The 21944-nt window shown below is 39.6% G+C and overlaps 1 protein-coding gene across 1 annotated transcript in view; it reads right to left on the bottom strand.

The window, feature by feature from the left end:
- MYH15 (myosin heavy chain 15) overlaps window positions 1–21944 on the bottom strand; it is a 146786-nt gene that overhangs the window by 113504 nt on the left and 11338 nt on the right. Inside the window, exons 8-10 of the mRNA XM_040265689.1 lie at window positions 14689–14792; window positions 13316–13454; window positions 2426–2544 (exon numbers count right to left, since the gene is read on the bottom strand). Of these exons, the coding sequence (XP_040121623.1) occupies window positions 2426–2544; window positions 13316–13454; window positions 14689–14792 (362 nt within the window). The remainder of the gene's footprint in view (window positions 1–2425; window positions 2545–13315; window positions 13455–14688; window positions 14793–21944) is intronic.

Here is a 21944-nt window from a genome sequence, read left to right as displayed (position 1 = left end):
AGTACTGGAGTGGGGTGCCATTGCCTTCTCCGGATAATCGTGTATAGTGGCTCCCAATTCAAGATGGTACACCCTCCACCCAAGGGAAGGGGGCACTTTGGAACAGGATGGGCATTTCCACATCATCAGTGACTGAGAGTGTTGCTGGCATTTAGCACCTGGGAACAGGAATGCAAAACCTCCTTCAATGTGTGGGACACTCTCATACATGAAGAGTTATCTACTTTAGATGCCAGTCACTGTTCCACTGAGACCCACAGAAGAATTTAACCTCTTCATGGGGTGCTCAGAGAGATGGAATATTTGACCAAAGTCCCAGAGTTAGATAACATAAGAGCTGGAACTAAGTTTTGTATAAAGTGTTAACACTGCAAGAATTTTTGCCATCTTTTGCAATTGTCATCAACAGAGCTTATACATCTCTATTCTTAGCAGTGACAATTGTCTCTATAAAGTTAGTAAAATTCCTAAGAAAAGAAAAGCCTTACAGTGTGCTTTCTTACTCTGTTTTCAGGAGATGGAGGAAAAGAGAGTGCTCAAGCAAGAAGGTGGGTAGGGGAGGGGGGCATGGAGGATGAGGGTTTTCTTTCTTTTAATGTTGACTAATAATATATTAGCTTGCTCCACTGATTCCATTATAGTAGAGGCTGGTGTGGTAACTCAGTTCCTGAGAACACAATATTAAAGAGACGAAGGTTTGATTTCAGTCCTCCTATGGGCTCATTAGTTTTACACTGAGCAAGTCCTTGTTCTATAATCATAGCATGTCATGCATGCACGTGGTGGTGAATGTCTTAAAAGGCAAGAAGCTGCCAGACATCTCCAGCCTCACTATGAAGAAATAGCTCAACTACTTGTCCCACTGAGCATGGCTTAACATCAGCCAATACTTCATTTATTTTAACATTTATGGAGCACCTGCTGCTTGCAGGGCACTGTGCTAGATGCTGGGGTACTAAGATGAATTAGACACAGTCCATGGCCTCAAGAGCTCAGGTCACCAGGGAGGACAAAAATGCAGGCAAATTGTTCCCATAGAGTTGATATTATGGTAGAGATAAGCTTATTTAGTTATAGAGTAAGCTGAACTAGGAAATTGATTTTGATTAGTTGTTGAAATGTTTTAAATGACAGTCATACCAAATGCCTGTGTACCAACATATCAAAAGAAAGAGAGTTTATTGTTGTCAAAATAACTGTCTTCTGTCACAAAGTTGCACGTTTGTCTATCTCATTTTCAGATTTAGGATGTCTACAGAGCAAGACAGTCTAGGTGTCACCTGAATACTAGCTGGGTATCCTTTGGAATGTTACTTATGTACCCTAACCCTCGGTTTCCTCAACTGGAAACAACATAAGTATCCTTGCCTTACCTACCTCTGAGTTTTGTTGTAGGAATGGAAGGAGATAATATGAATGCTTTTTACATGTTATATGTGATCAAACCACTTTCTCTTTCTAGAAAGACTACACTTCTCAGCCCCACAGTAGCTAAGGAGAAAATTTGACTAGTTTTCACCAATAGAATCTTACTAAAAGTGATATCACTCCTAGCCCAGGCAGTTAAAGTGTGTGTACTTTCTTCACAAATAATTTTTTCCCCTGTGCAGCAACACTGGAGGCCATGCATTTCAGATGGCCTGAGGACAAAATTGAAGAAGGTGATATAATCTGTATTGGGCTTGGTGTGAGTAAGAAATAAATGCCTATTTTATTGTCACTAGGATTTTAGTGTGTATGTTACTGTAGCAGGGCTTGTCTCATACTAGCACATTCCAGATGTCAATTATTATTTTGAAATACACTATCATATTTAGATGGTCTTACTAGTTGACTGTCCTGTGACTATTTACTGCACAGCCTCAGGATCCACACTTCTCAGAGCACTCATTATTCTATCATTAAAATATTCTCCTGGATACTGAACAAAACCTATATGACCTTCCATCTTTCACGTTGGTTCTCATTTTTCCCCCTCTTTGAATGCTAACTTCAGCATATGTGCTGAAACCTTTTCTTAATGAATGCATCTGATAGCCTAAAAAGTCAATATTCCAAATAGGTGATAGATTTCAATTTACCAATTTTATTCATGTCAGAAACTATATTTTTAAGAGCCTCTTAGCTAGACCATAAAGATATTTATTATAAAATATAAAGGACTTCCCTGAATCTGAAGAGACTTGTTGCTTAAGGGGAAACTGTCAAAATGGTATCTTTCAGACTAGAAAGACTCTTAACACAAGAGCATTTACTGTGGTGTGCATCACAGATGAAAACAGTTAGAATACTCATCATAGTAATTCTCTTTCACTTTTTTATAGAAGGCCTTGTTACAGACATCAGAAGTTGAAAAATACACAAATAAAACCTGTGTACAATCAGTACAAGAGGATAGAATCATAATACTCTGGAATTAACTTACCTGTTCTACATTTTGACTTCTAGTAACATATTCATTACCAACTTTGATTCTAGGATGGATCAAGCCCTCCACCAGCTCAGAGGAGTTAATGCCCATGAGGAAAGCAGCCTTGCCAGCATCTGGTCAGAAGAAAGGAAGGAAAAGAAGAAGAGAAGGAGGGAGGGAGAGAAGGAGAGAGAAAATAGTAAGAGAAAAGAAGGAGGAGGAGAGAAGAAGGAAAACATTGTTAAAATTCAATCTCCACGTGAGCCCAATAGACATCCCAGAAGACGGAAAGATGGTGTGGTTAGAATGATGTAGCAAGGTAAATTGTAGTTCTGAAATAAATTCATGGACCCTAAATGATCCTAAAAGACTCTATTTCTTGTAAATGCAAATCAAAATCACAGTGAAATGCCACTACACATTCACTAGAATGGCTATAATCAAAAAGACATGAGTGTTTGGTGAAGAAGTGGAGAAATTGAAAACTTCATACACTCCTAGAATGTAAAATGGTATAGCCACTGTAGGAAACTGTTTGGCAGCCACTCAGAAGTTAAACATAGTTACTGCAGGATCCAACAATTCCACCCTGAGGTATACATCCAAGAGAAATAAAAGCATATGTTCACAGAAAATAGTTGTACACAAATGTTCCTAGCAGCATTACTCACAATGGTCAAAGAAAGGAAAAAACACAAATGTTCATCAACTGATAAATGGATAAACAAAATGCAGGATATTAATTCCACAGAACATTTTTTTAACTACAAAAAAGAATGAAGTATTGATGTATGCTGCAACATGATTGAGGGTTGAAAACATCAGAGTAAGTGAAGAAGCCTGACACAAAGGCCATATGGTTTTATTTATATGAACTGTCCAGAATAGGTAAATCTAGAGAGACAGAAAGTAGATTTGTAGTTGCCAGGGGCTAGGGGAAAAAGGAATGGAGAGTAACTACTTTTGTATACAAGATGTCTTTTTGGGAGTAATGACATGTTAGTCAAACCACCTTCTGAATATGCTTAAATTCACTGAACTGTATATTTTTAAAGAATAATTTTATAATATGAGAATTATAGCCCAATTAAAAAAAAATCCATTTCTTGATATTGGCCCTCTTCTGAAAAGAATTATTCATCTGAAGAGGATGAAAATCATATTTTCATTATTTGCCTATTTTCCCCTTCTACATATATATTTGTAGCTCCTTTCAATGGAACCAGAACTTAGACCATGTATTTCGGTAATTCAAGACCTATCAACAGAAGCCAGGACACTTGCCCAGTATCTCTCAAACACCTTTCCTCTTCCTGTGAGTCTCTGCCCCACAGTGCCCTCTGCTGCCTAACAAGAAGACTTACAACCCGCACAATTATTCTTATACAGAATGGCATTTTCATTTTCTAAGAAAGAAATGAAGAATGAGTGTTATCAGAAGGAAAAGTAAATAAGCATGTATCACATCAGGTGTTAAAAAATGACAATAACACGAAAGAATGCCACAGGCGAAAAGCTATAAACACATTTTAAACTGCGTGGTTTTTTTCAGTTATCAAACAAAAGGAATATTTTGCTTAGTTGAAACCTCTCTGCTGTCTCCCATTTTAAATGAATCCCGAGATATATATCTGATGTAGTCACTCCATAAAGTTAATGTCTTAGAATAGAAGGAAATGCAGTCTTTCCTTACTTCATTAAGAAGTACAAAATTTCCTGAGCAATGACCACAAATAGAGAATAAATTAAAAACAAAACACAATTAAATAGCTATATGTCATCTGTATTAACAATATCTATTTCCTTTTTGTGGGGCCTTTAAAGTTTTCACAAAGACTAGAAAAGCTTGAAATGTTTGATTTATTTGTTAACTAAAGGAAATAGCAACCCACTCCAGTATTCTTGTCTAGAGAATCCCATGGACAGAGGAGCCTGGTCAGCTACAGTCCATAGGGTCACAAAGAGTCAGACACAACTGAAGCGACTTAGCATGCAAAGTCAATATATACTATACATTCTAGAAATGTATATACAAATTCTACATCTACTCCTAATGAGTGATAATGGCCTAGGAACTCCATTGCTATGAAATCTTTCAAAATGCAAAGACTTTGGGAAAATAAGTGGAAAAATCAAAAGTAGAGCAGACATTCCGATCCTATTCTGAGTTATTCTTGTTAGGAGCACCATGTTTGGAGACAAAAGACTGATTATTTCAAGTTGAAAAGCCAAGGGTCGGAACCAAAGACTTTTTGAGCCAAAGGAGAATTTAAAGAGCATCTAACCCAAAATGAAAATATTTCAAAGGAAGGGAGAAATGTAATGTGCCTGATGAATCTGAGTGGATCTGAACAGTAATCAATGATGTGAAAAATGAACAATTCCACAATATCTGTCCAGGAAAAATAGACAGGACTTCAGCTCTCTATGCTTTGGAAGCATTCAGATGGACAATGTAGGCAATAATAGTCTCAATTTCATACAATCTTTTTCCGCTGTTAATGACAGTTCTTTGAGTCTATTTTTATCCATGAACAAAGGAAACCCAAATTCTCTTAAGGTAGTATCCCACCTTAAGCTCTAACAGAAATAGCCTTCAACATTACAGAATTATTTCTTTCCCACTCCAGAGACACTCAATGATCTGCAGACAGAGGAGTAGTGTGCCTTGGATTTATCCCAAAGGCGTACATTAAACATCACATTTATTCATCTTCTTTTTTTTAACAGAAAATAACAGTTGTCACGTTCCCTTCCTCAAAATTACTTCCTTTGCATTAAAAGTTTATAGTGTTACAACCTAGATGAAAATAGTTTAAATTGGTGAAAAAACATCCTTCTAACATTCAGGAGATGCCATCATGAAGACAGCACCACCTGTAAACATATGTTCATTGTGTGACCTGATGTATTCCCAGAAGAAGCTTTATAAAAATCCCACCAAAATAAACATCATTTTCTAGGACCTGGTGGATAAAACCATGAATTTTAACCAGGTTGTATCATCTCACCTGGGAGAGGTTTAGCTAGAAGAGTTCTCGTCACTGGTGTGGATCAGGATAGCCTGGAGAGTTCATAAAAGAACAAAGTACTTGCTCACTAGAGGAGGTTAGGGTTTATTTTTAGCATTTCACCAGGCAATTCTGATACACATGAGGGTATGAGGGTTGAAGAACAGTCCTCAACCTTGGCTGCACATTGAGGTCACCTGGCAAGTCGTTACCACAAACCCTGATGCCTGCATCCACCCTCAGAGATTGATTTCCTTTGGTCTGGGTAAGGCCGAAGCTTCAGGAATAGAAAAGCTCCCCTGGTGATTCTAATGTGCAGCCAAGTCTGAGAACTACTCTCTAGAGAATGGTATCCAGATTTGGTAAGTATAATTAGAAGATGGAGAGAATTCTGATGGCACCTGAAAACAGATAAGGAAGCAGAGAAAAACAAAGGGACAATTCTATCCCAGTAGAGTCTGATGTATAAATAACAAGATATAAAGACAGAAACAAAATTCAGTTTTGTCAGATCGCAATCTGGCTAATACGAAAAAGGGTTTTGAAAATGACCTTCAATTCATCTTATATATAAGGTTATAATGTGGTTTCTGAGCTGTTCACCCTTTCTTAATTTATTGAACAGTTTCTGAGCACTTGCTATGTGCAAAGGCTGGTACCAAATGCTATGGCATGAGGACAGATAAGACAAAAATCCTTGACAGCAAGGAGTTTATAATTCACGACAATAAATAAAACAGGCAAAAATAGCAAGTCAATAAAATAACTGTCCATAAAGAGACAAATTATGAGTATCATCAAAGTTTGAAAGAGAGAGAAAGATCTCTTTGGACTGCATGAACAGGGAAGATTTCAAGAAAGAAACAACATTTGGTCTGAGCCTTGAAGGATGAGGAGGGTTTTGATGGGCAAATATGGGAGAACAAGCATTTCTGAGACAGAGAACATGACTTAAAGGCCCAGAGGCGGGCAGTACAGTGATGGTCAAAGATGGCAGACTGGACCAAGAAGTTAGAAAGTGAGATAAACAGAAGAGCAGGTGACTTGTGCCCACAGGAGATATCTGATACTTCTGGAAGGTATTATTTAAATAATGGAGATATATTAAAGGGGCGTTTGGCAGAGAAATGGCAAATTAGAACAGCAAATTAATCAGCATGGCGAATTAATGGCAAACTAATCAGAAAGATTAATTTTGTGGAAGCGTGCAAAGCAGACCAGAGGGAGGCAATTACAGAAAGTGAACCTACTGTGGGACAGGGGAGTGCAAGGGGCTGAAAAGTCTAAACTAGTAACAAGAAAGAGCAAAAGACTGAGAAACATGATGAAGATGTTTCTAGCCCGAGAAGCAGAGAGAAGGACAGTACTGTGAATGTGAATAGAAGAGTCAACAGCGAGACATCACTTGAAGAAGATGATACACTGAGTTTTTGCCATGCAGAGTTTAGGGTAGCAGGAGAACATGCAGTAGAAAGTTGGAAATGTGGGACCTGAACTCAAGAAAGAGGTAAAGCTAAGAATGTCCCCTTTGGTTTGGGGCCCTTCCTCTTTTCACTCTCTTCTCCATCTGTCCAACTCCTTCAACTATTTCATAAATGATTTACTGGAAGAAAATTACCAAGGCTTAATATATTAAGAGCCCTTAGAAATCAATAAGAAAAAATCTGTGCCTAAATTTTAAAAATGGGCTAATGATGGAAACAAAAATTTTAAAAAGAAACAATATAAATAGTTGATAACCTACACAAATGTTAGCTTTATTAATACATAAAAATAAAATAAAACCTGGCTAATTGACAAGTGGAAAACAATTGCTAATATTGATGAGTATAGTGAGAAAGTCACTCAACTAGAAAAAAAAAAACACAAAGGATATGTCCTATGATATTAACTGACTGTTCCTGAGTAGGTAGGATTCATTTAACAAATAATTAATTACTACTATGGTAAATGCTACTGTAATACAGAGCCAGACACTGTATTAATGCCTGGAAATACAGCAGGGCACACCAAATTAGACCCCTGCTCTTTTGGAGCTCCCATCTGATGGAGATTGGGGAGTAAGACAGCCAATTAAGAGCAGCTATTATGAATGACATAAACAAAAATATTCAGAGTAAGGAGACAGAGAATGATAAGAAGGAGGTGAGGGTCATCAGGGAAGAGTTTTCTGATAAGGTGACAGCCAAGATGGCACCTTGACAAAGTGAGGGAGTGAGCCATGAGGATACCTAGGAAGAGTTCCAGAGAGAAGGAGGAGTTGGTGAAAAAATCCTACAAGAGGATTGCTCGAATACTCCCAGAAGAGCCAAGAGATCAGTGGACTGAGTGAGAGGAGTGAGAGACTGGGGAAAGGGTATGTGAGGGCTCTGCCCCTGATTCCACTGAGGTGGGTGCATCCACACCAAGCAGTTCTGTGACACCAGATGGAAGTCCTACAGTTCAGCACAATTCTGACACCAACTACCTGAGACAGCATCAGATTCCACAGGTTGAGTGCAGTCCTATTAATACAAGACTGCTTCCTCCACTTCAAAAGCCAAATGAAAGTCCAGGTTGTTGCTTAGGCTATTGACCAACCAGCTATAGTTTGGAGGTTCCAACGACACCCCACTTGGGTTCAGTTAATTTGCTAGATTTAATTTTCAAGGGATTAGATCTGATAGACAGAGTGCCTGAAGAACTATGGACAGAGGTTTGTGGCGTTGTATAGGAGGAAGGGATCAAGACCATCCCCAAAAAAAGAAATGCAAAAAGACAAAATGATTGTGTGAGGAGGCCTTAAGAATAGCTATGAAAAGAAGAGAAGTGAAAGCCAGAGAAGGAAAGAAAAGATATATCCATTTGAATGCAGAGTTCCAAAGAATAGCAAGGAGAGATAAGAAAGCCTTCCTCAGTGATCAGTGCAAAGAAATAAAGGAAGACAACAGAATGGGAAAGACTAGAGATCTCTTCAAGAAAATTAGAGATATCAGGGGAACATTTCATGCAAAGATGGGCACAATAAAGGACAGAAATGGTAGGGATCTAACAGAAGCAGAAGATATTAGGAAGAGGTGGCAAGAATACACAGAAGAACTATACAAAAAAGATCTTCACAACCCACATAATCACGATGGTGTGATCACTCACCTAGAGCCAGACATCCTGGAATGTGATGTCAAGTGGGCCTTAGAAAGCATCACTATGAACAAAACCAGTGGAGGTGATGGCATCCCAGTTGAGCTATTTCAATCCTAAAAGGTAATGCTGTGAAAGTGCTGCACTTAGTATGCCAGCAAATTTGGAAAACTCAGCAGTGGCCACAGGACTGGAAAAGGTCAGTCTTTATTCCAATCTCAAAAGAAGGCAATGCCAAAGAATGTTCAAACTACTGCACAACTGCACTCATCTCACATGCTAGTAAAGTAATGCTCAAAATTCTCCAAGCCAGACTTCAACAGTACATGAACTGTGAACTTCCAGATGTTCAAGCTGGTTTTAGAAAAGGCAGAGGAACCAGAGATCAAATTGCCAACATCCACTGGATCATCAAAAAAGCAAGAGAGTTCCAGAAAAACATCTACTTCTGCTTTATTGACTATGCCAAAGCCTTTGACTGTGTGGATCACAACAAACTGTGGAAAATTCTTAAAGAGATGGGAGTACCAGACCACCTGACCTGCCTCCTGAGAAATCTGTATGCAGGTCAAGAAGCCATAGTTAGAACTGGACATGGAAAAATAGACTGGTTCCAAATAGGGAAAGGAGTCCATCAAGGCTGTATATTGTCACCCTGCTTATTTAACATATGTAGCGTGTATTATGAGAAATGCTGGACTGGATGAAGCATAGGCTGGAGTCAAGATTGCCAGGAGAAATAACAATAATCTCAGATATGCAGATGACAACACCCTTCTGGCAGCAAGCAGAAGAACTAAAGAGCCTCTTGATGAAAGTGAAAGAGGAGAGTGAAAAAGTTTGCTTAAAACTCAACATTCAGAAAATTAAGATCATAGCATCACTTCATGGGAAATAGATGGGGAAACAGTGGAAACAGTGACAGACTTTCCAAAATCACTGCAGATGGTGACTGCAGCCATGAAATTAAAAGACGTTTACTCCTTGGAAGAAAAGTTATGACCAACCTAGACAGCATATTAAAAAGCAGAGATATTCCTTTGCCAACAAATGTCCATCTAGTCACGGCTATGGTTTTTGCAGTAGTCATGTATGGTTATGAGAGTTGGACTATAAAGAAAGCTGAGTGCTGAAGAATTGATGCTTTTGAACTGTGGTGTTGGAGTAGACTCTTGAGAGTCCCTTGGACTGCAAGGAGATCCAACCAGTCCATCCTAAAGGAGATCAGTCCTGGGTGTTCATTGGAAGGACTGATGCTGAAGCTGAAACTCCAATACTTTGGCCACCTGATGAGAACTGACTCATTTGAAAAGACTCTGATGCTGAGAAAGATGGAAGGCAGGAGGAGAAGGGGACAACAGAGGATGAGATGGTTGGATGGCATCACTGACTCAATGGACATGAGTTTGAGTAAACTCTGGGAGTTGGTGATGGACAGGGAGGCCTGGCGTGTTGCGGTCCATGGGGTCGCAAAGAGTTGGACATGACTGAACTGAACTGAATTTGCTAGAGGCTCACAGAACTCAGAAAAACAATAATAAAATAAAATAAATAAAATAAATTAAAGAATCAATGATTTATTATAAAAGAATATAATTGAATAATAGCTAAATAGGAGAGATGCCTAGAGAAAGTTATGGGGAAAGGGTACAGAGCCTCCACACCCTCTCCAAGGATGCCAATCTCACCAAATTTCCCCAAGTTCAGCCACCCAAAAGCTCTCTGAACACTGTGCTTTTAAGATTTCATGGAGGCTTCATTACATAGGCATTGACCACTGGTGATTGAATTCCATCTCTAGCCCCTCTCCTCTGTCCTGACAGAGATGGGACTGAAAGTTCCAACTCTCTAATCACATGGTTAGTTCTTGTGGTGACCAGACCCCATCTATAGGCACAGTCCAAAAGTCTCCTTGTTAACATAAAATGCACCTTTATTGATCTCATAACTCAGAAAATTCCAAATTAAGAGCTCTGTGCCATAAACTAGGACAAAGACCAAAGATAAATTTCATATTATCAGTCACAATAGGGAGATGGGATTAGAGAGAGATTTGGAGAGATATCTGGAGAATCCCAGGGATGGGGGAGCCTGGTGGGCTGCCATCTATGGGGTCGCACGGAGTTGGACAGGACTGAAGCGACTTAGCAGCAGCAGCAGCAGCAGAGAAGACAAGGAGGCTATACTGAGGATTCAGAGCTTATTTGAGTAAGATGGGAGCCATTTGTGAGAGGAGGGGATATGGGATGGCTTATACTGTGAACGGGTCATTCCTGGCTGCTCTGTGGACAGTAATGGGGTGAGGGTGGAGGCAGGGAGATCAGGAAGGAGGCTCTCTGGATTGTCTGGTAAGAAATGGAGGCTTATGCTAGGTGGTGGCAGTGAACATGATAGCTGTGGATGGTTGCGAGTTTTACGTATGTTTAAAGGTAGAGACAATGAAAAAGAGAGGAGTTCAGGATGACTCTAAGCTACCCACGATTTGAGTCAGGGCAACTGCGAGAGTCCAGGTGACATTTATTAAGAAGACTGAGAAATGAAGAGCTGGTAGCAGGGGCAGGAAGAGGTGGAGGATTCGGTTCTCTACAAGTTGAGTTTGAGATAATCAGCTAAAAAACGAGCAGAGAAAAGTGTCAAGAGTCGAGACCAGCAATTCTGGAGCAGTTAGAAGTAAGGAAGATGAGGATACACCAAGATGGGGATACAGCAGCAAAAAAGCTGAGAAGGAACCACCGGGGAGACGGGATGAAATGACTTGCTTCATTTGCTTATCTGTATTTTCTGCTTAATAATTATATTCTGCTTTTGTAATAAAAGTATTTTTTAAAACTTTGTTTCAAAGCATGGAAAAAGCAAAAAAACAACAACAATGACAAAAATAACAAAAAAAGGCAACAAGAGACCATGAAAGTATATGTTAATATGTTGTTACTAACAATTGACACAATTGAGTGACTGAACAACAACAGCAGCAGAGTCCATTCTCTCACTGTAGTCTCCTCTGAGCCCCAGTCTCCTCTAAGGGGACTTTTTGCCCACCCTATCAACAAAAACCTTCAATTGCTATTATTCTTTATTCTTTTATTCTGCCTTTTCATTCTGATTTCATGCATGTATTTGTCCATTTATGATATACTGTCTATCTCCCACACTAGACAGTCAAGACAGAGATGAGATGTTGTTCACAGGTGTATCTCTAGCACCAGGGATAGTCAGACTGGCCTCAAAAACTATTTGTGAAACAACAGAAAAACAAACAACCCAATGCAAAAAGAAACAAAGGAATTGAATAGATAGTTCTCCAAAGAAGATATACAAATGTCTAGGAAGTCCATGAAAGATACTCAGCATCACTAATCATTAGGGAAATGAAAATGAAAGCACAACTGAGATGCCACCGTGTACCCATACAGACGGCTCTTATAAAAAAAAAAAAAAACAGAAAACAAGTGGTGAGGATATAGAAAAATTGGAAGCCTTGTGCATCACTGGTGGGAATATGAAATGGTGCTGCCACCAGAGAGAAACAGTATGGTGGTTCCTCAAAAGATTAAACATAGAATTATCATTTAATCCAGCAATTCTACTTCTGGGTATGCACAAAAAGGAATAAATGCACAGGCTCAAACAGATATGTGAACACTAATGTTAACAGCAGCATTATTCAGTAGTGAAAAGCAGAAGCAGCTCACATGTCCGCAAATGAACAGGTAAACAAAAAGGAGAAGACACATGTGATGGAATATTACTTCGCCTTTAAAAAGGAATGAAATTCTGACACTTACTGCAACATGTTCTGAAAACATTATGCTATGTGAAATAGACCAGACACGGAAGGACAAACATTGTATGATTTCATTTATATAAAGTATGTATAATAGTCAAATTCATAGAGGCAGAAGGTAAAATGATGTTTTCTAGGGGTTAGGGGAAGGGAGTAATAGGGAGTTATTGCTTTATACAGAGTTTCAGTTTGGGATGACAAAAAAGTTCTGGTGATTAACAGCAATGGTGGTTGCACAACAATGTGAAAGTACTTAATACCACTGATATGAACACTTAAAAATGGGTAAGATTTTATGTTGTGTATATTTTACCACAATTGAAAATACAAAATTTACAAAACATATTTGTTGAAAGATTTGAGTGAATATTCTTTTTTATTTTCGTTTCAGATGCCAGGAATTTTATTAAATGAAGTCATTATGACTATTATTCCTTCTTTTCATAATTGTGATTTTCTATTTTAATGATCATTCTAGACAGATCACTCACTATAGATCTTTTTGGTAAGTAGGCATGACTATAAATTTTTATAATGTGAATAAAAAGCAAAGGGAAAAGAAGCTATTTTGTTTTCAACTTAGTGAACACTCCAGCTTTGGAATTCTAAAAATCTTTGTTCACATCTTCATTATGTCACTTCCTACATCTCATAGTGATTTGCTCCTTTTTCTGTTTTTCTCCAGAGTCTATATGCTGAAGGCACACTGAATCTTAGACAATCCTATTATCACCCAAGTTTAGCAAATTTACTGGCATTATCAATAATTAATTAAGGAATGTGTCTTATTCTGAGATACAAGGACTCTACAAAGAAATGATGACTGAAAGATATAATATTTGGGGGGCATCAATTGAGGGAGATCACTGATTAATTTCAACCTTTCCTAAAAACCAAGAGGTGAGGCTAACTGCAAGGGAAGGGAGTAGGCCTACCTAGGGTCAGGGATTTGAAGCGCCTGTATGCCCTGTTTACAAAAGTAATCCTTACTTTCTGTGCCATCTGCTTCCACTTGGTCTTCTCTGGGTTTCTGCTTAAATTTCATGTTTCCAAAGTGCAGGATGGCTCCAGTGAGTTTATAAGATCCATACTTCTCATCAGAAAGAAAGCCTAAGATGTCCATGGCTTGCTGTAAAAAGAGAAGCAGATGGCCAAGTATTCATTTGCTTAATAGCTGCAGTAAGCACTTCACCTCTGCTGTGTATCACACCTCCCTCCACTTGTGGGCCATGGGCTGCCTGCCGGAGGGAAGGAGATGGATTGCCACAGCCCTGAAGTGTGACAGTTCTGTTCAAACTAATGCAAATTGGTTTGAAAGTGCCCTGTTGGCTCTTGGTCACCTGTAGCCTGCTCATCCCTTTAAAAGAGAATTAGGAAGGCAAATGACTTGATTTGTTTAACTCAGTAGTTTTAGAACTCTCCTCAGATGCCTTCTCCTCTCCTATTCCTCTCTTCTCCCTTCCAATAATCTATCATTAACTGGCTATATGAGCTCAATTATTTTGTCTTCATGGTTATGGGATAAAGTAGCACCATATCTGATGGGTTGCTTATTTCTGGGATCCCATATGTTCTCCCATATTTATTCCAGATTCATTTTAACAACTGGCAAAAGGAAGTATTTAAGAAAAGAAGAACTATGTCACCAAAGAACAGCATCCTAAGAAGCCACTGCACATGGTAAGAAGTGTGTTCTCACACACTCCAGGAGGGTGGAAATTGGTAATCCTTCTAGTAGTTAATTTAGAATATGTATTGAGAGACTATAAAAATTTCATAATCCTACCTTTTAGAAATCTAGCATAAGATGAATCTGATATATAGGAATGTACTCACCTACAAAGATATTCACCATAGTAGAAAAAAAAAACCCCACCTTGATCTAACAATAGGAGAATGGTTAAATAAACTATAGAACAAATGTCTGATAAAATATTAAGTATCCATTAAATGTTTATGAAGAGTATGTAATAACACTGAAAATGCTAAACATTAATCAAAAAGCAAACAATATATCAAATAGCATATGTAGAATGATTATGACCTTGATTTAAAAAAACACCAAAACAACTACATAACAGCAATCCCAAAGAGAAAGAAAATAAAAGAATGAAAACAGTGGTTATCATTGCATTGAAGCATCTTTCTACTTTTCTATATATATCAAAGTTACTATACTGATAAAATAAATAAGTATAAAACTCTGGACAGAAGCAGTCCTATAGGGGCACCTTCCACTCTCCACCCCTAGGGGAAGGAAGGTCACTTCTCCAGGACCCTTCGGAAGAGAGGAGATCTAAGATGCTTTCTTCCATGTCTCATTGTCATTACCAGACTTTGCTCTGATAACTAACAAGCCTTACATCCGTGGCCAGCAGTTCTTCAGCATCATCCAAGCTCTCCACAGCAACTGTTCCATGAGAGCAAAAGTGAAAGTCAGAGGGATTTTCAGACACCAGGCACATATCTGCAGTGGGAAAACCATCAGTTAAACAGCTTACAGAAATCCACAAGGGTTCAGAAAATAATTGACCAATATTCACAGTTTACTCTTACGGCTTACAGCATACTTGTAAACAAGCCAAAATAAAATCCATATTCTACACCCAAACCTCTGCAATCAATTTCTGCCCTCTATTAACTTGTCAGTCATGTTCTAATGCCTCCCAAGAGAAGACCAGACAGGCCAAATCAGAAAGCAGATTCAATTGCAGCCACTTGAATTGGTGTGAAAAAGAAAACAGATAATGCATGTTGGCAAAACTTGAAAACAGGAATTTGGCCTAGATATGTGGTTGAGGGCCAGAGAACAACAACAACAACAACAAAAAAAATGTTTTGTAAAATTTTAAGTATAACAGGCCTGAGCTTCAAAAGCTAGGCAGCAGGCAGAAACTGGGGTCAAAACCCAGGGAACATTAGCAGTATAACCCTGTCACATCATGTCCTCCCTATTAGGAGGCTGAGTCTGTCTTTCAAGGCATCCATAAATCAGCTAGTGTGTTCACTGCTGCACCTCTGATATGTCTAAGACTCCTGACATGATTCACCTAGTCAGGAAGCATAATGCAGGCTGAAGCCAAGGCAGGCCATCAGCAGCATGTCTGCAGTCAACTTGGCCAAATCACATTAACCTCTTAAAGCCTGACACTCGCTCCCAGTGAAGTTTTATAGAGCCCATCTGAGTTTTCTGTTTAGCACTCAATGAAGTGAAGTTCTATTATCCTGAAGTTAGAAACAAAGAAATTGGACTATGTGAATGTTCCAAATGCTCTAGTTGGTAACAGTCCAAGCGTCCATCATTAATTATTCCTCAGCAAACAAAAGCATGCACTATGAACATGTGCTACAGCATGGAAGCATCTCAAAATAATTTGCTGAGTGAAATAAGCCAGACAAAAGAGCACCCACTGCAAGATTCCATCTTATAAAATTCTAGAAACATTAGCTAATTTGTCATGATAAAGCACATTAGTGGTTGCCTAGGTACTGGGTTGGGAGAGGAGGGCTTGAAGGAGTGAGAAGGGGCAGGAGGGAGGGATTTCAAGAGATCGGAAAACTTCTGAATGGATATATCCATTATCTCAATTGTGATGATGGTTTCACCTTATAGATATACACGTCAATGTTTACACTTAGGCCAATAATACTTCAATAAAGCTATTTGATAAAAGTAATTGGGCTAACCCAAAAGAAATCAGGCTGAATCCAAGTATAATATATATTTTAAATAGAAATATAATTCATAATAATTTTTAAAGTATTTATTTCAATGGAGATTTAAATGTCCTTTAAATGTTAATATTTCTCAGGAATCTCCTTATATTATTCCTCATGCCTCACTTTATATCAATATCTATTAGAGATCCAGTAATATGCCAGGAATTATTGTAAGTTTTATGGATACATCAGTGAAAAAAAAAGTCATTCCTGCCCTCATAAAGCTTATATTCCAACTGTAGACAGAATTAAAAGTAAATGAGTAAAAATATGACATGTAAAACAGTAGTAAGTGCTAAGGAGAAAAATAAAAGGGAAAAGGAAGAAAAAGTCTTGGATATGCAGAGTTTCCATTTTTAACCCAGTGATCAGAGAAGGCCTCCATAAGGTGACATTTGCGTAAAGAGAGTTACAGGAGAGAGTCATAAGTAAGTACAGGAAGACATTTCTAAAAAGAAAAAAAGCAAATGAAAAGGCCTTGAGGTGGGGTGCTTGCCTGGAATTTTGAGTGGCTAAGGTTGGTAAAAGAAAGAGTAGGCCATGAGGTCCAAGAAGCATCCAGAGGCTAGATTATAGTGCCTCACAGGCCACGGTGAGGATTTGGGCATTTCTTCTCTATGTGAGATAGGAAGCCGCAAGAGGTTTTTGAACAGAAGAGTGACATCATCTGATTTTTTTTTTTTTTAATTTACTGTGGCTGTGGTTGAAGACAGAGGGAGAGGGTGGAATCAGGGATAACAAGAAAGTTAATTCAGGAGGGAAAAAGTGGTACTTGACTTGGGGGTAATAGCAGACATTGTAAGAAGTAGCCAGAGCTTGGATTTTGAATGGAGTAGAGTCAACAGGATTTGCTGATGAAACAAATGAGAATAATGTGAGAGAAAATTCTGATCAAGCATAACTCCAAGGGTTTGTGCCCAGGCAAACAGAAGGATGGAGATGCCTTCAGATGAGCCACTAAACACTGTGGTGGGAATAAGTCTGGTGGGGTGGAGTTTAGGAACGAGGTTGTAGGCATGTGAAGTTTGAGACACCTATTAAACATCCAAGTGGAGACATAAAAAAGTCTGTTATCTGTGAGTCTGGAATGCTAAAGAAAAGTCTAGACTTAGGATCAAACTTTGCAAGTCATCAGATAGAAATGATCCTTAAAGCTGTCAGTCTAGATCATCTGTCGCCACAAGACAAAGCCAAGGACTGAGCCCCAGGGCCCTCTAAGTTCATGTGCTGGATGAAAGAGAGAAACCTGCTAAGCAATGCCCAGAGGTTTAGGAGAGAAATTAAAGAGGGCAGTACACTGGAGGCCAAGGGGGAAGATTTTCAGGAAGAGGGAGTCATCAAGGGTATCAAATACTGTCCTGACTATACGCTATCAAGACTCTCTCTGTATTTTATGCAAGATTCATTCATGGCTTTACTGATGACCCTCAAATCTATATTTTCTGAGCTCCAGACCTAGATCTCCAACTTCTTGTTAGACATTTCAAGGTGAATGGCCACAAGTAGCTCAAACCCAGCATTACCACAATTGAATCCATGATGTTTACTGTGTCTGCCCTGAAGCTATTCTTCTGTGGTTTCTTATGCAAGTGAATGTCACCAACACACCCAGGCCAGACACCTGGGTGCCACAATGCCTTGTCCCTTCACTCAGCTCAAATGCAGACATCATCTCCATGTCTTTCAAATCAAAGCATTTATTTAACCTATTTTCTCTACTGTAGGCATATGCTATGGGAGGAGGAAAGGATACAAAACTGAAATAGTCCTTTCCCTCAAGGAGGCTAGAGGAATCATATACCTAAACCATACAAAAATGGGGAACACGTGTATACCTGTGGTGGATTCATGTTGATGTATGGCAAAACCAATACAATATTGTAAAGTAATTAACCTCCAATTAAAATAAAAAAAAGAAAATGTTGTACTTTAGGGTGGAGGCATGTTTTAGTTGGCTGACATTAAAAACAAAATCTACTTTCCAAGATTGCTCTGCCAAGATTACCTTTTAGATCATTCTAGATCCACCTTTTACAGAATTTTTATTTTACTCATGTTTATTATATCATTTTTTATCATTTTATCCTAGTCATGATGATCAAATGTGCTATATCTGACATTATTTTCTCCATGTTAAATATAAGGAAAATAAAAGGCTAGAAAGGCATCCTAATTGCCCAGAGGCAAATTAATGATAAACTGAATTTAGAACATAGTCTCTAGTGCTTCTGCTAGGCTTTGCCACCCACTACTCCAACCTGTGTGAGTGACTATGACAGGACTCCATTTCCTCCTTTGTCATAGACAGAAGGAGGGTCTTTCTTCTGTGCAAGCTCAACACTGGACAAGCACAGATGGAGATGGAGCAGAGAGCAAGAACACTGTGTGCCTGAGGACTGGAAGACCAGGTGGAGGAAAGAGCCAAGATTCAGGAGGGGGCTGGTAATCAGCCAGAATGTTGGGCCGAAGTGCTACATGTGAATTCTCCCTCAATCTCCCCTCTTCCAGAAGCATCATTTCTAGAAGTCATTTAGCACAGCCAATGGACTTTTCTTCTATCTCCTTACAACCAGAAATATGGCTGCTGCACTGGCGTAACCATTCCCTGGGGCAGCTGCCCTTGGCAGGAGGTGGCCGCTCTAGAGAAGCAAGAGTGTTTGAGGAAGCCAAAAAGGCCTTTAGCTCAAACATCTTCCCCACTGGGCCTTATCAAACCTTCTTTTCAAGGAGCAATAAATTTTAATTGGGTTGAGGATTGAGGTTTTCTCAGAAGAGTATCATGTAAACAGGGATTCCTTTATTTAATTAATTTCATTTCTACCATGAGAAATGGCTTTGAGAGAATGAAAAAAAGTATACACATTTCATGAGACACTATTGAGTCAGAGAGACTGTCTAGGCCAGAAAGGGCCCATATAGAAGATTGTTAACCAGGCTGTGGGCATGTGGAGGATAGGGGTGGGAGGGAGGTGAGGTGGGGAGCAGAGAGAGAATGGATGAGAGGAAGCTAACTGTAAAAGTTAATTGCTTTACACTTTCAAAAAGTATAGGTGTCAGCAGTTCATTTCTAGAGCCCAGTGTCCAGTTGGAAATGCATAGAACCCATTAAGAGTGAGTGTTTTATCATTCAAGGCATTGTTTCACATGTCATCCTAACATGAGATTTTACTTTCAGAATGGCTGAATGTTCTCCAAGATTGTGTTTACTATGAAAAACAGTGAAACTGACGGTGGGCCAAAAGAAGTTCATCATCTTAGGAGCAGAGTTCTGTGGCCAGTGCCTCTATGTCACATCACCCATCATCAGCTGTTCCTCAGTGCTGCTATGTACAGCTGAAGAGGTCGTGCACTGCCCAACTCCAGAGAGAGTCATTCACATAGCTTATGATTTGAATAGCATTCTCTGGAGTTGGGAAGCATTCAGATACCTTGCACCCCCTAATAACCAGTGGGGGGAAAGGGAGTGAAGATATGAGGCTAGTTCAAGAGAGATCTAATGGGTGAAGAGGGTAAATTGAATAAGCTCCAAAACAGGCCCAGATGCTGACCATTCCCTTCTCCAGAGGCACTCGGGGTCCCAGTAGACAGATCAAGAGCAGCTCTTGGCTGCCACCACTGTGTAGTACTGTCACACACTTTATGGAGTTCTCAGGGCATGAGGCAAAGTGTCAAGGATTCCAAGAGGCAAAGATTTGTTTCCTGACCTCTCCTTCTGGAGTTTACACACCAGTTGAACAGCAAGAGTGGACACAATAAATGAATATAAAGAAAAAAATCAAAGAAGAGAAAAAGGAAGACAAGTGGTAGACCAAGCTATATAGATGGCATTCAGAACTAAAGGATTTTGGGACTACTCTAGTGGTCCGGTGGCTAAGACTTCCCCTTCCAATGCAGGGGGTGGGGATTCGATCCCTGGTCGGGGAGCTAGAAACCTACATGCCTGTAGACCAAAAACCAAAACATAAAATGGAACCAGACTGTAGCAAATACAATAAAGTCTTTGAAATGGTTCACATTAAAAAAAAAAAAAAAACTGAAGAATTTTAAGAAGCCATGTCTAAGGGAAGTAGGAGAGTGAGTTTTAGCTGTGCCTGGAACAAGAATCAGCATTAACTGAAAAAAAAAAAGAGGAGCAGGAATCTTCCAGGCCAAGTAGAGGCTAAAATGGGGCTGGCTCTTTGGATGACATCACTCCATTTCCTTGGCTCCTTCTGTGGGAGGAGCCACTGCTCCCACAGAGCCTCCACCCTCTGCTGTCATTTTCCACACCTGATTTGCTTGTCATACACAAATGCTCCTATTTTAGGAAATTTGGACACAATCTTTACATGCTAAGCTCTACCCTCTTGTGTCACTCCTCAGGATACTCAGAAGCTCTTCTTTGGCAGCGATGAATACAAACAGTTTCACATTTTTAAATATTCCAAAGAATGATCATTGGTATCATAAACAAGTGAACCAACAATACTCAACCTGAACCACCAGATGTCAGCCTTTATACACTAATCAATCTCAACAGTCCACAGACTCAGCAAAGTACATGAGCTCATGAATTCATGATAGGAATTTTCCATAGCAGCCCAGGCTCTTCAGACTGTTCTGTTAGCAAACAGAGATGCTCCAAAAAATCTTGCAGTCACTGCTGTACCCACACTGGACCCTACATGTTAGCTGCTCTATATTGTATAGAAATGAGTGTCATCTGGCAGAGCTACTCAAAGGAAAACTAAAAAAAAAAAAAAAAAAAAAAAATTCTGTTCCAGGTTGAGATAGAGGGAAGATAGTAAGGAGAACAGCTGCTGCTTTCATACCACCAGCTGCACCTATGGCAAAATATAACTGTCCAGTTTGTAGAGCTTTCTCTATTTGCTGAGGGCACTTAGGAGTTAGAGACCAGGTAGTTAAAACCTTGCTGGATGCATACCATACTTCATCTAAGCAGGACAGTCTGAGGGGATTGTTTCCCATTGATTTGTTCACCTGGATCTCCAATCACCCCACAGTCACTCCTATGGGAGCACTGTTATCCTCAATGGCAGATGTAATACCTTTGAAACCCAATCAGCTTGTCATTCTTCCCTTCCAGTGACTTTCCGTAGCACTGGAGACATAAACTCTCTGCCATGCCATGCGAGGTGCTGCTTGGCCTGGCCCTACTTCTCTGCCCCTACATTACCCACTCTGCCCCCAACAATGGCTGTGATGCTATTCCAAGAATAAACCAAATACATTCCTGCCTCAGGGCCTTTGCACTCACTGTTTCTTCCCTCAGGAAGTTTCTTCCTGGAAGTCTTTGCCTACTTGTTCCCTCATTCAAGTGACTGGAAAAGTATAGCCTTCTTCCCCACCCCCCGCCCCCACCCTCTGGCTTCACTGCACAGCTTGCCAAATCTTAGTTCCCCGACGAGGAACCAAATCCAGGCCACAGCAGTGAGAATGTCAAGTCCTAACCTTTGGATTGCCAGGGAATTCCCAAAACATTGCCTCCTTACAGAGGTCTCACCTGACTCTTCTGTCTAAAATATAACCACCTGCGGAGATTCCAGGCTTTCACTGCCATGTGGTCCCGTTTCAGTCCCTGGCTGGAGAACTGCAAGCCACGTGGTGTGCCCCCCCAAGAAACAAAATTAAATAAGATATGAACTTTCATTGCCCTACCAATTCCTAATTCACTCCATCCCCTCATCCACCTTATTCTTCTCTATAGACCTACCATTGTCTGAAATTATATATTTTTTGTTTACTTATTTGTTATTGTCTTCCATACTAGAATGTAAGCTCATGAGGGCCAGGACCTGTGGGCCCTGTTTACTTCCCTATCACCTATCCTTTAAGAAGCAGTGTATACTTAGTGACCCCACAGTAAATATTTGTTGAATGAATACATGAAATTCATTCT

This window comes from Oryx dammah, unplaced genomic scaffold (assembly GCF_014754425.2).
Source record: "Oryx dammah isolate SB20612 unplaced genomic scaffold, SCBI_Odam_1.1 HiC_scaffold_2, whole genome shotgun sequence".
NCBI lineage: Eukaryota > Metazoa > Chordata > Mammalia > Artiodactyla > Bovidae > Oryx > Oryx dammah.
Note: the sequence above shows the minus strand (reverse complement) of the source record. Positions and strands in the feature narration are given on the sequence as shown.